This window comes from Schistocerca serialis, chromosome 1, assembly GCF_023864345.2.
Source record: "Schistocerca serialis cubense isolate TAMUIC-IGC-003099 chromosome 1, iqSchSeri2.2, whole genome shotgun sequence".
In the NCBI taxonomy this organism is placed as follows: domain Eukaryota; kingdom Metazoa; phylum Arthropoda; class Insecta; order Orthoptera; family Acrididae; genus Schistocerca; species Schistocerca serialis.
The window spans coordinates 846,454,989-846,467,549 of NC_064638.1; the positions used below are offsets into that span (position 1 = coordinate 846,454,989).

Here is a 12,561-nt window from a genome sequence, read left to right on the forward strand (position 1 = left end):
ACCTAGGCGATGGAGACTCTAAAGCTTTCAATAAAATTAATGAGTTCAATGTTTATGGTGATACTGTGGTAACAAAACTGGAGTGTTATGGACATGTGCAAAAGATGATGGGTACTAGATTGAGGAAGCTACAAATGGAAATGAAAGGAAAGTTGCTATCTGATGGAAAATCTTTGCCTGGTCGAGGCAGATTGACAGAGACTGAAATAAACCTTCTTCAGAGTTATTATGGACTGGCCATTAGACGAACCACACCTCTGAATGATGTTACAGCAATGAGAAAAGCTGTATGTGCCACCTACTTTCATAAGCTGTCCACAGATGAACACTCTGTTCACGGACTTTGCCCTAAAGGAGCAGATTCTTTGTGTGGTTACCAAAAAGCGAAAGAAAGTGGTAAAATATACTATCATAAGCATTCTCATCCTGAGCTTGCTAGGAATGAAATAAAACCAATTTTTAGATACCTGAGTGACCCTGTATTGCTTAGTAAATGTCTTCATGGGGCACTCAGAATACAAATAAAAGTTTCAACCATTGCATATTGGAAAGACTACCCAAGAATGTTTTTGTAGGACTAAATACAATAAAAGTTGGTGTACTAGATGCAGTGATATGTTTCAATGATGAAAGGTTGGAAGTCCTGAGAAATTTAGGCATAAAATGAGGCTCTAATATGGAAGATCAATTACTTGCATGTGACAGGCAACGGATGCATGAAGCTGAAAGATTTGCTCTTCAAGTTACCTAAAAAGCAAGAAGTGCTAAAAGGAATGCCAAGAGGAGGCTGGAAGATGAAGAAATGCTGCAGGATGAAGCCAGTGCTTCAGGAATGTTTTGAGGCACAGTTTAATTGGACTCATATCTTCATTCGCAATTTCCTGGAAGTTGTATTTTTCGGAATTCAGGTACAAATATTTCATATAGTTTATAAAGCATTGCTCTGTTTTTCTTTCTCTAACTTACAATAGTCCATACTTACGTAGTAGACCTGAGCTTTATTGAAGAATCAACTAAATTATAGAAAAAATAACATTTTTAGTAGGAAAAAATTATAAAAATTAAAATGTAAGGCATGATATTTTTTTTATCCTTATAATATACATAATAGGTGAAATTAAATAGGTCTAGTGCCTCAGCCATCATGTCATGCATATCTGGTAAAAATTTTGTCTTCTTCAAGTGTATAACATTGGATTAAATGGTATCTCAATTTGAGGAAACATTTTGGAAAAAAAATTGCATCAGTTTCTTTGTAATATTTTTAATAACCCTAAGCAGGTTCAAAAATATCCAAAATACTTCTCATTTGTGTCGAAAGTATGCTGTGTTACGTAATATCGACAAAAAATCTGTAAAACATATACATTATAAACAGTGCCTGAAAGAAATAGGTGTTGATTTTCACATAATATTGAGCCGGAAAAGTACCTTGTATCCTTAAAATTTGAAAGTAATGCTGTAATTGCCACAAAAATGTAAACTTACAATTGCTAAAATAATCTCTATGTTGTTGTGAGAATGGCACTGCTGAAATTATGTAATCTTTATGTACATTTTTTTAAAATAAATCCACTTACAGTGTGCAGAAGCTGTCGCATGGAACTAATTTTATATGATGTTGGTCACAGCATGTAACTTATGTCAGCTAGTAAATTTGGTTATGGAATAGGAGAAGTAGCTCACAGATCAGTCTTGTAAGCTCCCACTATCGTGTTCTTCATTAGCAATCAAACAGTTTACAATTGCTATTGAAAATGTGAGCCCCTGAATAATGCATACCTCTTTGGAACAAATGAAATTCCTGTAGACTCTAGTTATTCCTACTCTGTATTGCTTAATTAGTACTTGTAAGGCAAGTTGTTGGTTGAAAAAATGCATAGATTACACTTGATTAATTTCATTAAAGAGTAAATATACTGTGAAGCAGAAGGTATAGACCCAGTTATTCACATTCCTCAATTTTTTATTTAAACTTGGGTGTCTCATTGTCATAATTCTAAAATGACAGTACATGTAATTGTAAATATTCCCCTTGAGGAATACTGGAAGCTTAGTTTTGAAATTTTAATTTATCACAATAGCTCTTGGCCGCTTTACTCTCACATTCATTTCAGTTTTTTTCCCCATCAAGTAGCCTTCAGCTGCCCTAAGTAAACTTTTTATCTTGTTGCAACTGATTTTGAGACCTACTCATAAGATGCAGTTAAGCAATTTTTATGATTTTTTTTACTTGTCGCTTTTGTATCCCTCTCACTGAATGTAAACAATGGAGTGATCATGCTTATCTTGTTTATTTAATAAAATTGCAGCCACATACAGTTATTTGCTTAACATTTTACATTTACACTTTTGCACATTCATATATAGATTTCACTCTTTTGCTGCAAAGCTCTATGTGATATCATTCACAGGCTTCATTACACAGTTCACACACACATTTTGTGGTAAGGCGTGATAATTTTTGTTTCTGCAAATTAGATGATGAAAGCCGTGAATAGATAATCTAGTTAGTACCTGTCCCAGTTCGAAGTTTGGTGCTGTCAATGAGCAGTTTGTCATTGCTTCGGTGCCATAGAGCTCCGGCCGTACTTTTTCTTGTTATCCTCCATGATCTTCAGTTGATTTCTGTGTGGCATCATATATCGAAGTTTGATGTCTTCAATTAGGAATGTCTCTCTCACTAGCAGGTACAGTAGTCTAGATGATGCCTTTGAGAGACTAGTGCTCTTTTTAGATAAGTTGATCTTACATTTTCTAGTGTTTCTAGATTTTTTCTGTCAGGTGATCCCATATAACCTCCATCCCGTAGGCCAGGATTGACAAGATTTTTGTGCTGAATAATTTCATGGCAGTTTCTAGACTGAGTAATGTTTCTGATGTCTTGTATTGCTATTATTGCTTGGGTTGTGCTTTCTGTTGTATATTTTGTGAAGCATTTGGCTGTTGGTTGCAATGTCACCCCTAGGTATTTAAAGTCTGATGAGATTTTAATTTTTTGCCCTGTGATGTTGATTTCTGCATTCTTGGGTGTTTTGCCTCTTTTTCTGAAAATCACCATTTCGGTCTTTGTTATGTTTATGTGTAGTTTGTGTTCACTGCACCATTTGTCTATTTTCTCAATGATTTTCTGCAGCTTCTGTATATCTGTTGATCCTACGGCTGTGTCGTCAGCATATGCATATATCAGGTTACCTTCCATTCTGAAAGCTGGAGTATTCAATGGACTATGGATGAAACCTGACCAACAGGTATTACATGCATTGAGCAACAATAATAGTGCATGGAAAATGGCTAGCTTCTAGCTGAAAACTAGATCTGCCAATAAAATTTAAAAAGGATGACTGATTGCTGGAATTCTATAATTTACAAGTAAATATGCATATATGTATACATATTCTTCATCTTCTCCAATTCACAGTAATTCTTCAGTGGCATGAATGTACAGCAAAGGGCTCATTGGGCCACTCTCTAAGACTCCATTCAATTGCAAAATGAGGTTTGGAAAAAGAGAGGTTGTCTGATATTGTGATTAAGTTGTGTTCGAGGATTGACTTTATTATTCTCGCCCATACGCTATCATCTCCTATTGTGTTTTCCAGTTTTCAGACTATGGAATCTCTTTCCAGTAGGTCAAAGGCTTTGGTAAAGTGTATGAACACTGTGTAGAACATTTGTTTCTTTTGTAGTGCTTTGTTGATGTTGTTTCGAAGAAACCTGACAGCTATAAGTTTGATCTTCCAGATCTGAAGCCCATTAGGTGAGTGTCCACGAAGGCTTTGGTTTTTTGTGTAATTATCTTTGAAAACATCCTGAACTGAGTATTTTCTAGGGCTATGGCTCTGTACTTGTTTGTGCCCGTTGGTTGTAGAGAACTTTTATTATGAGTGTCTCCATTGGTTCAGAATTCTTCCAAGTTCCAGCATTTGTTGGATAGTTTGATCCATATGTGTTGGAGAGCCTCTTTTACATCTTGTATATGTTCCCTCTTTCCTGATGAGGCAACCGTTGGTTGCGAAAGCTAGAATTTTGTGTGTATGTTTGTGTTTGTTTGTGTGTGTATCGACCTGCCAGCGCTTTCGTTCGGTAAGTCACCTCATCTGTGTTAAATATGTCTGCTTGTGTCTGTATGTGTGGATGGATATGTGTGTGTGTGTGCGAGTGTATACTTGTCCTTTTTTCCCACTAAGGTAAGTCTTTCCGCTTCCGGGATTGGAATGACTCCTTACCCTCTCCCTTAAAACCCACATCCTTTCATCTTTCCCTCTCCTTCCCTCTTTCCTGATGAGGCAACCGTTGGTTGCGAAAGCTAGAATTTTATGTGTATGTTTGTGTTTGCTTGTGTGTCTATCGACCTGCCAGCGCTTTCGTTCGGTAAGTCACCTCATCTTTGTTTTTATATATAATTTTTCCCACGTGGAATGTTTCCCTCTAAACATTCCACTGTGGAAACAACGTGGAATGTTTCCCTCTATTATATTGACATCATATATATATATATATATATATATATATATATATATATATATATATATATATATATATATGATAGAAGGAAACATTCCACGTCGGGGGAAAAAAAATATATCTAAAAACAAAGATGATGTGACTTACCAAACGAAAGCTCTGGCATGTCGATAGACACACAAACATACACACAAAATTCTAGCTTTCGCAACCAACGGTTGCCTCGTCAGGAAAGAGGGAAGGAGAGGGAAAGACGAAATGATTTGGGTTTTAAGGGAGAGGGTAAGTAGTCATTCCAATCCCGGGAGCAGAAAGACTTACCTTAGGGGGAAAACAGGACGGGTATACACTCGCGCGCGCACACACACACACACACACACACACACATCCATCCACACATATACAGACACAAGCAGACATATACAGAGGCAAAGAGTTTGGGCAGAGATGTCAGTCGAGGCGGAAGTGCAGAGGCAAAGATGTTGTTGAATGACAGGTGAGGTATGAGTGGCTGCAACTTGAAATTAGCGGAGATTGAGGCCTGGTGGATAACGGGAAGAGAGGATATATTGAAGAGCAAGTTCCCATCTCCGGAGTTCGGATAGGTTGGTGTTAGTGGGAAGTATCCAGATAACCTGGACGGTGTAACACTGTGCCAAGATGTGCTGGCCGTGCACCAAGGCATGTTTAGCCACAGGGTGATCCTCATTACCAACAAACACTGTCTGCCTGTGTCCATTCATGCGAATGGACAGTTTGTTGCTGGTCATTCCCACATAGAATGCGTCACAGTGTAGGCAGGTCAGTTGGTAGATCACGTGGGTGCTTTCACATGTGGCTCTGCCTTTGATCGTGTACACCTTCCGGGTTACAGGACTGGAGTAGGTGGTGGTGGGAGGGTGCGTGGGACAGGTTTTACACCGGGGTTGGTTACAAGGGTTGGAGCCAGAGGGTAGGGAAGGTGGTTTGGGGATTTCATAGGGATGAACTAAGAGGTTACGAAGGTTAGGTGGACGGCGGAAAGACACTCTTGGTGGAGTGGGGAGGATTTCATGAAGGATGGATCTCATTTCAGGGCAGGATTTGAGGAAGTCGTATCCCTGCTTGGGAGCCACATTCAGAGTCTGACCCAGTCCCGGAAAGAATCCTGTCACAAGTGGGGAACTTTTATGGTTCTTCTGTGGGAGGTTCTGGGTTTGAGAGGATGAGGAAGTGGCTCTGGTTATTTGCTTCTGTACCAGGTCGGGAGGGTAGTTGCGGGATGCGTAAGCTGTTGTCAGGTTGTTAGTGTAATGGTTCAGGGATTCCGGACTGGAGCAGATTCGTTTGCCACGAAGACCTAGGCTGTAGGCAAGGGACCGTTTGATGTGGAATGGGTGGCAGCTGTCATAATGAAGGTACTGTTGCTTGTTGGTGGGTTTGATGTGGACAGACGTGTGAAGCTGGCCATTGGACAGGTAGAGGTCAACATCAAGGAAAGTGGCATGGGATTTGTAGTAGGACCAGGTGAATCTGATGGAACCAAAGAAGTTGAGGTTGGAGAGGAAATTCTGGAGTTCTTCTTCACTGTGAGTCCAGATCATGAAGATCTCATCAATAAATCTGTACCAAACTTTGGGTTGGCAGGCCTGGGTAACCAAGAAGGCTTCCTCTAAGCGACCCATGAATAGGTTGGCGTACGAAGGGGCCATCCTGGTACCCATGGCTGTTCCCTTTAATTGTTGGTATGTCTTGTCTTCGAAAGTGAAGAAGTTGTGGGTCAGGATGAAGCTGGCTAAGGTAATGAGGAAAGAGGTTTTAGGTAGGGTGGCAGGTGATTGGCGTGAAAGGAAGTGCTCCATTGCAGCGAGGCCCTGGACGTGCGGGATATTTGTGTATAAGGAAGTGGCATCAATGGTTACAAGGATGGTTTCCGGGGGTAACGGATTGGGTAAGGATTCCAGGCGTTCGAGAAAGTGGTTGGTGTCTTTGATGAAGGATGGGAGACTGCATGTAATGGGTTGAAGGTGTTGATCTACGTAGGCAGAGATACGTTCTGTGGGGGCTTGGTAAGCAGCTACAATGGGGCGGCCGGGATGATTGGGTTTGTGAATTTTAGGAAGAAGGTAGAAGGTAGGGGTGCGGGGTGTCGGTGGGGTCAGGAGGTTGATGGAGTCAGGTGAAAGGTTTTGTAGGGGGCCTAAGGTCCTGAGGATTCCTTGAAGCTCCGCCTGGACATCAGGAATGGGATTACCTTGGCAAACTTTGTATGTGGTGTTGTCTGAAACTGACGCAGTCCCTCAGCCACATACTCCCGACGATCAAGTACCACGATCGTGGAACCCTTGTCCGCCGCCCACTAACACCAACCTATCCGAACTCCGGAGATGGGAACTTGCTCTTCAATATATCCTCTCTTCCCGTTACCCACCAGGCCTCAATCTCCGCTAATTTCAAGTTGCAGCCACTCATACCTCACCTGTCATTCCACAACATCTTTGCCTCTGCACTTCCGCCTCAACTGACATCTCTGCCCAAACTCTTTGCCTTTGCAAATGTCTGCTTGTATCTGTATATGTGTGGATGGATATGTGTGTGTGTGCGAGTGTATACCCGTTGTGACATCCTTTCGTCTTTCCTGATGAGGCAACAGTTTGTTGCGAAAGCTTGAATTTTGTGTGTATGTTTGTGTTCGTTTGTGTGTCTCCCCCCCCCCCCCCCCCCTCCCCCTTTTGTGTATAGTTTGCATGTTTCCTCGTCGTGCTGCTTTCACTGTCTGTGGTGCGTTCTTAGAACAGTATTTCTTTTGGTATAGCATTCAAAATCGAACCATCTTTTTGGTGTCCTTGTTTTTGGGCTTGTTTCTATCACTGAATTTTTTAGGAGGTTTTCTATTTTGTCTGTTGCTTTTTCAAGATCTCCTTTCTCTATTAAAGTTTCTATTTGTGTTATTTGTTCTTTTTGGTTTTTTATTTTTTCTTTATCTATTTTTCCTTGTGTGATTTGGTGAGTCTTTCTTGCTGGTGGTGAGGTGGAGATATTTATTTTTATCCTCAATGGAATGTGCTTTTGTATAGGAGTGATGGAGTCCTGCCATATTTATTGAATACTTCCTTTTATTTCTCCTCTTGGTTGGTTGGTTGGTTTGGGGAAGGAGACCAGACAGCGAGGTCATCGGTCTCATCGGATTAGGGAAGGACGGGGAAGGAAATCGGCCGTGCCCTTTGAAAGGAACCATCCCGGCATTTGCCTGGAGCGATTTAGGGAAATCACGGAAAACCTAAATCAGGATGGCCGGACGCGGGATTGAACCGTCGTCCTCCCGAATGCGAGTCCAGTGTCTAATTCTCCTCTTGTTAATGTGATACCAATGGTACTTTTTCCATTATGGCACATATATGTAGGTATTTGTCTGTTGTTCAGTAGGGTGAAACTGTCTTCTACTAGGGTTTAAGTGACCAGTTTTGCTTTATAGTGCTATGTGTCTATTCTGCAGTCGAGATCGCCTGCAATAATGGTTGGTTTGCTGTCGCATTGTTTGATAAGTATGACTATTTTGTCAATTATTTCTACTGCATTTGTGTGCTGTTGGAAATAGGCCGCAATTATGTTTATGTTTGATGCTTCTACTAGCATACTGTTTTCTTGTTTTATGATTTTTTTGGTGGTTGTCATGCAGGGTTTCAGCAGGATAGATATTCCTCCCATTGGTCGTCCACTTTCTCCTTTCTTTGCCGTTAGGTGAAAATTGTAGAAATCTTTATGTTGCCAGTTGTCTATCAGGAAAGTTTCTGTTAGAAATGCAAGATCCAAGTTTCGCAGAATGTCTGTTGGTGTTAGATTAAGAGCACTTTTTATTTTCCCTCTGTATTCCATAAGTGGCTTTCATTTATTGCTCTCCTTGTTTTCTTCTTGATTTAGTTGAGTTCTGCTCCCTCTTCCATTGATCTACTTGGGAAATGAAATCAATGTACTTTTCTGTTTTCAGACCAGAATCCTAGTTCTTGTGTAATTTGTAGGTCTTAGAACGGAATGCCCTACTTTAAAAGCTTTTTTGTCGCCCAGTGTGTGCAGTTCTTCACATTCTAGTTGTCCTAGTATTCCATTCTTGTTGAGGTATTTCACTACTGTATCAGTTGTGCAGGTTCTCTTTAAGTTACTGATATATAGCCACATTGTTTTTTCTGCTGCTTGCATTTCTTTGTCTTTTTTTGTACACATTATGGTTTGATTAATACTCCGGTTTCTTCTCCTGGACTAGCTCCTTCCTATCACAGTACTCCAAGATGGTCCCTCTAGTTCATTAACCTCATTTTAGGTTTCATGATGTTGCTCCTGTGCATTGATTTCGACTTGACAGAGGATTTCTGTATATTGTTGTTCCCCATGGTTTGGCTCTGTTGTTATACTTAGTTTGTATGTTGTTTCCATCAGTTTTGGTTTTCTCTGGTTCTAAGTGACTTCCCTTTTCTAGAGTTTTGTTTATTTACTCCTGTATTAATATCCCTAGCTCGTTTTTTAGGAAATCTGTTACCTCCTCCATTTTATGCTTCAATTTTCCCCACTTGTGTTATTTTTGTCTTTTTTTGCTTTTTTTCCAGAGAGCTACTCACTCCAAAGATGTCTCTGTTGAAGTTCTTCTTAGATCCTGTAGGTGCCTCTTCCGTCTGCCTCTGTCCGCTATGTGCTGTTTCCTGCGTTTCTCCAATAGATGTCGCTAGTTGTTCTGCAGTCTGCTGTCCACTATGTGCTGTTTCCCACATTTCTCCCATAGATGTCTCTACTTGTCAGGCAGTGGAGCTGTCTTTTTCCTTGCTCATCTCTTCCTGTTGGCTGTTCATAACCTCTCTTGTAGGCTTCCTGTTCTCCTCCTCCTTTGCTTTTGTTTCGTTTTTCAAAGATTCTAAACATTTTCTTTTTTCACCGCCTCTAGTAATTCGTTCTTCATTTCCTTCTTCTTATATCCTCCTCCTTTTGGCACTTTTCCGATCTTAATTAGAGCATTCTCAATACGTTGAACTGCACTGTCTGCCATATTTTTATCATGCTTATCTGAAAAAATAGCTACAAAATACATGTCCTGGACTGGAACTTGGACCAGAAATCTTGCCATTTGCGATCAATGCTCTTATGAACTTAGCTAACGAGGCACGACTCTCAACACATCCTCACAACTTCAATTCTACCAGTAGCTGCCTCTTACCTTCGAAATTTCACATATATTTTTATTGATTTCTTCTGCGTGCTTTGCAGGACTTTAGTGATACATACCATTCCTTGAATGAGAAGTGTCATACCCTTAAATACATATGCCAGAGAAAAGATGTTCGTGACTAAGAGTAGTGTATAAGTGTTGAGCACCTCACTGTTGGGCTGATACCAGAGCTAAGGATCCAGTAACTGTACAGAAGTGAATAGCAGTCAGAAGACCCTATCTGCTTAGGTGGAGTGGACGGTGCAGAAGAAAGAGCTCCATGAAATCTAAGAATGTGAACTGTCAAAGATAGTAAATGTATTGTAACTGTTGATTATTAAGTGGAATATCAGACCTATTATGTACATAGTATAGAGAGGCAGTATACGAGCTGGTAGCTGCCCTCATTTGTCATATATTGGCTTGTAATTTTGAAGGTAATATAAGAAAGTGAATTGAATCTCATTTCTTGTTTATGTGGTGCAATGAATGGGAATGAGAAGTTAATTTTAAGCAGCTTTATCTGCAGCCCGTAAGCAGGTGAAGTCTGAGCCGAGGTATATGAAGAAGGCACATGGATTCAGGGCACATAAACTGACTAATGATGCTTAACATTGACCAAATATTCAGTAAGCAATATTCATTGTATATAAAAGTAGTGTCCAGATGGCAACTTAAAGTGTCTGGTGCATTAGGTGAAGTGTAACAAACCACCACGCAGCCCAAGCCAACCGGAAGCCTTTCAAGACTAACTCTCCTGGATGAAAGAAAATTTGAGCAGATTCATAAGTGCTTAATAATGAACCACACACTTAAAAAATCAGACATTTTGCAAATTGAGCTTAAAAGTTCGACTAAAAGTGCCACTCTGTAACTGAAAGTCTGTTGTGTGTTTGAGGACTTTTGAAAATAATCTGTTGTAGTTTGACCCCTTTTTTGTGAAGAATAGGATAAGCACTATTTGTGTAAGCTATTTCTCTGAGATTCTTCTGGAAAATATGTATATCTGTTATGATAATGTTCTGTATTCTGTCATAGGACCTTACGAGAGTGAATCTCCTCCCCCATCTCCAGATCCACCACCACGACAAGTTCCTCCTCGACATCGGGAACAGAATGATTCTTCTGATAACAGCAGCAATGGTAATAATTCTCCTGACCATGATGATGCGAGATGGACTCGACGTAGTAAGGTTAGTCCTTTTGTCACATTTATGCCCCCATTTGAAACGTGAAATGCATGAGATAAAGAGTAGTAAACACTAGAAACTTAGGAGCAATTTTGCGTACACAACATATTCTAAATTATACAAAATATTTATGTTTTCAACTGAAACTGAAGTTAAAATTGGCTCACTGAACCGCCTCGCCCATCATGTAATCAGACGCTATAACTTTCTTATTGCTGACTACATAAAGCAGCTGTTACAAGAAGCGTCAAATATGTTGCACTAGATATTAATAGTTTTGGCTCTGTATGTCTTTAATGTTGTGCTATCTGATACCCCGTGGAAGTTACAGTCATAGCTGAATCAGTACTATAGTTTCGAAGGAACCCATTAGCCTTAATTGCTTTATGGCGCTATGACTTTTATTATGAGATTCACAGAGCACAGTACGTTCATGTGAAATCTTTATGCAGCTGCCTTTTCAACCATTATCTTTGACAGAGAGATGCCACAGTGCAATGAGTTGCTCCAGGAAAAAATACTATTGTCATTTAAACACAATAAAATGCTAAAATCCTTGGATTTTAAATTTAAAACTTATTTTGTGTCTGGCTGCTTATGTTAATCATATTTAATGTTGTTGCTTGACATTAGGTTCAAAGGTAAGTATTACTTTTTTCTCATTTGGGTCTTGTCTGTTATGATGTTAAAATTGCGCAATTGTGAAGGAACAGACTCTGTCCACCAATAAATATCAACTTGTGTTGCAGGACCATGAATTTGTTTTTATTCATTAAAACTTGTATTCTGATTTGCATAATGTTGAGTCAATGAATAAGAAAGCTAATAATCTCACTACTTCACTAATAATTCCAATCTGTGTGTATTAACCACAAAAAACACAGGCAGAAGGCTTTGCCTTCTAACCATCATCAAAAATGTCCAAGTATGATTCTATAACATATTTTGTCAATTACACCCAAAAACTACATCTGGCTAGAGAATCGAAACATACTGCTTTTCATATCTTCCAGCATATCAGCAGAAATGTATAGAATATTCTAAATGTCAGCATTTTACCATGGCTGCCTTGGAGTTCATACTCTCAATAAAACTTATGTACTGTTAAAATTTCCTTGAGACATTTAAGTCTCATCTTTATCTACCATAATGATAGAAGCTGAAAAAATGATTTAAAATTTGTGTCACGACCAGGACTTGAATCCGGGTCTCCTTGCTTACTGGGCAGGTATGCAAGCAATTACACCCACTGCAGCAGTATAGAAAACACAGCTGCACAGACTATCCTAGTCCAATGCCCTCCAAAACACAAACTTCAATAAGCTGAACATGTGAATTGAAGTTCACGTTTCACGTTGGGGAGCACATTCGACTAGGGTAGTCCTTGCAGCTGTGTTACCTGTACTGCTGCAGTGGTGTAATGGCTAGTACACCTGCCTAGTAAGCATGGAGACCCAGGTTCAAGTTCTGGCTGTGGCATAAATTATAATTCATTTCCTCAACTTCTATCATTATCATAAAACTTATATAGGCCACAAGACACTGGCTCTCAGGAGTACCTGTGGTCCAGTTTCTCACTAGTAGGGTCGTAGGTGGGTCTGCAGTAGCCACATTTCTCTCAAGTGCTATATGGTGTATGCAACATAATAATTAGAACCACTGTTAATACACACTATGTGATCAAAAGTATCCGGACTCCCCCCAAAAACATATGATTTTCATATTAGGTGC

At 39.8% G+C, this 12,561-nt stretch overlaps 1 protein-coding gene across 1 annotated transcript in view; it reads left to right on the plus strand.

Moving 5' to 3' along the window:
* LOC126485093 (nuclear cap-binding protein subunit 3-like) overlaps window positions 1-12,561 on the plus strand; it is a 92,632-nt gene that overhangs the window by 47,015 nt on the left and 33,056 nt on the right. The window contains exon 7 of the mRNA XM_050108710.1: window positions 10,679-10,833. Coding sequence (XP_049964667.1) covers window positions 10,679-10,833 — 155 coding nt within the window. The remainder of the gene's footprint in view (window positions 1-10,678; window positions 10,834-12,561) is intronic.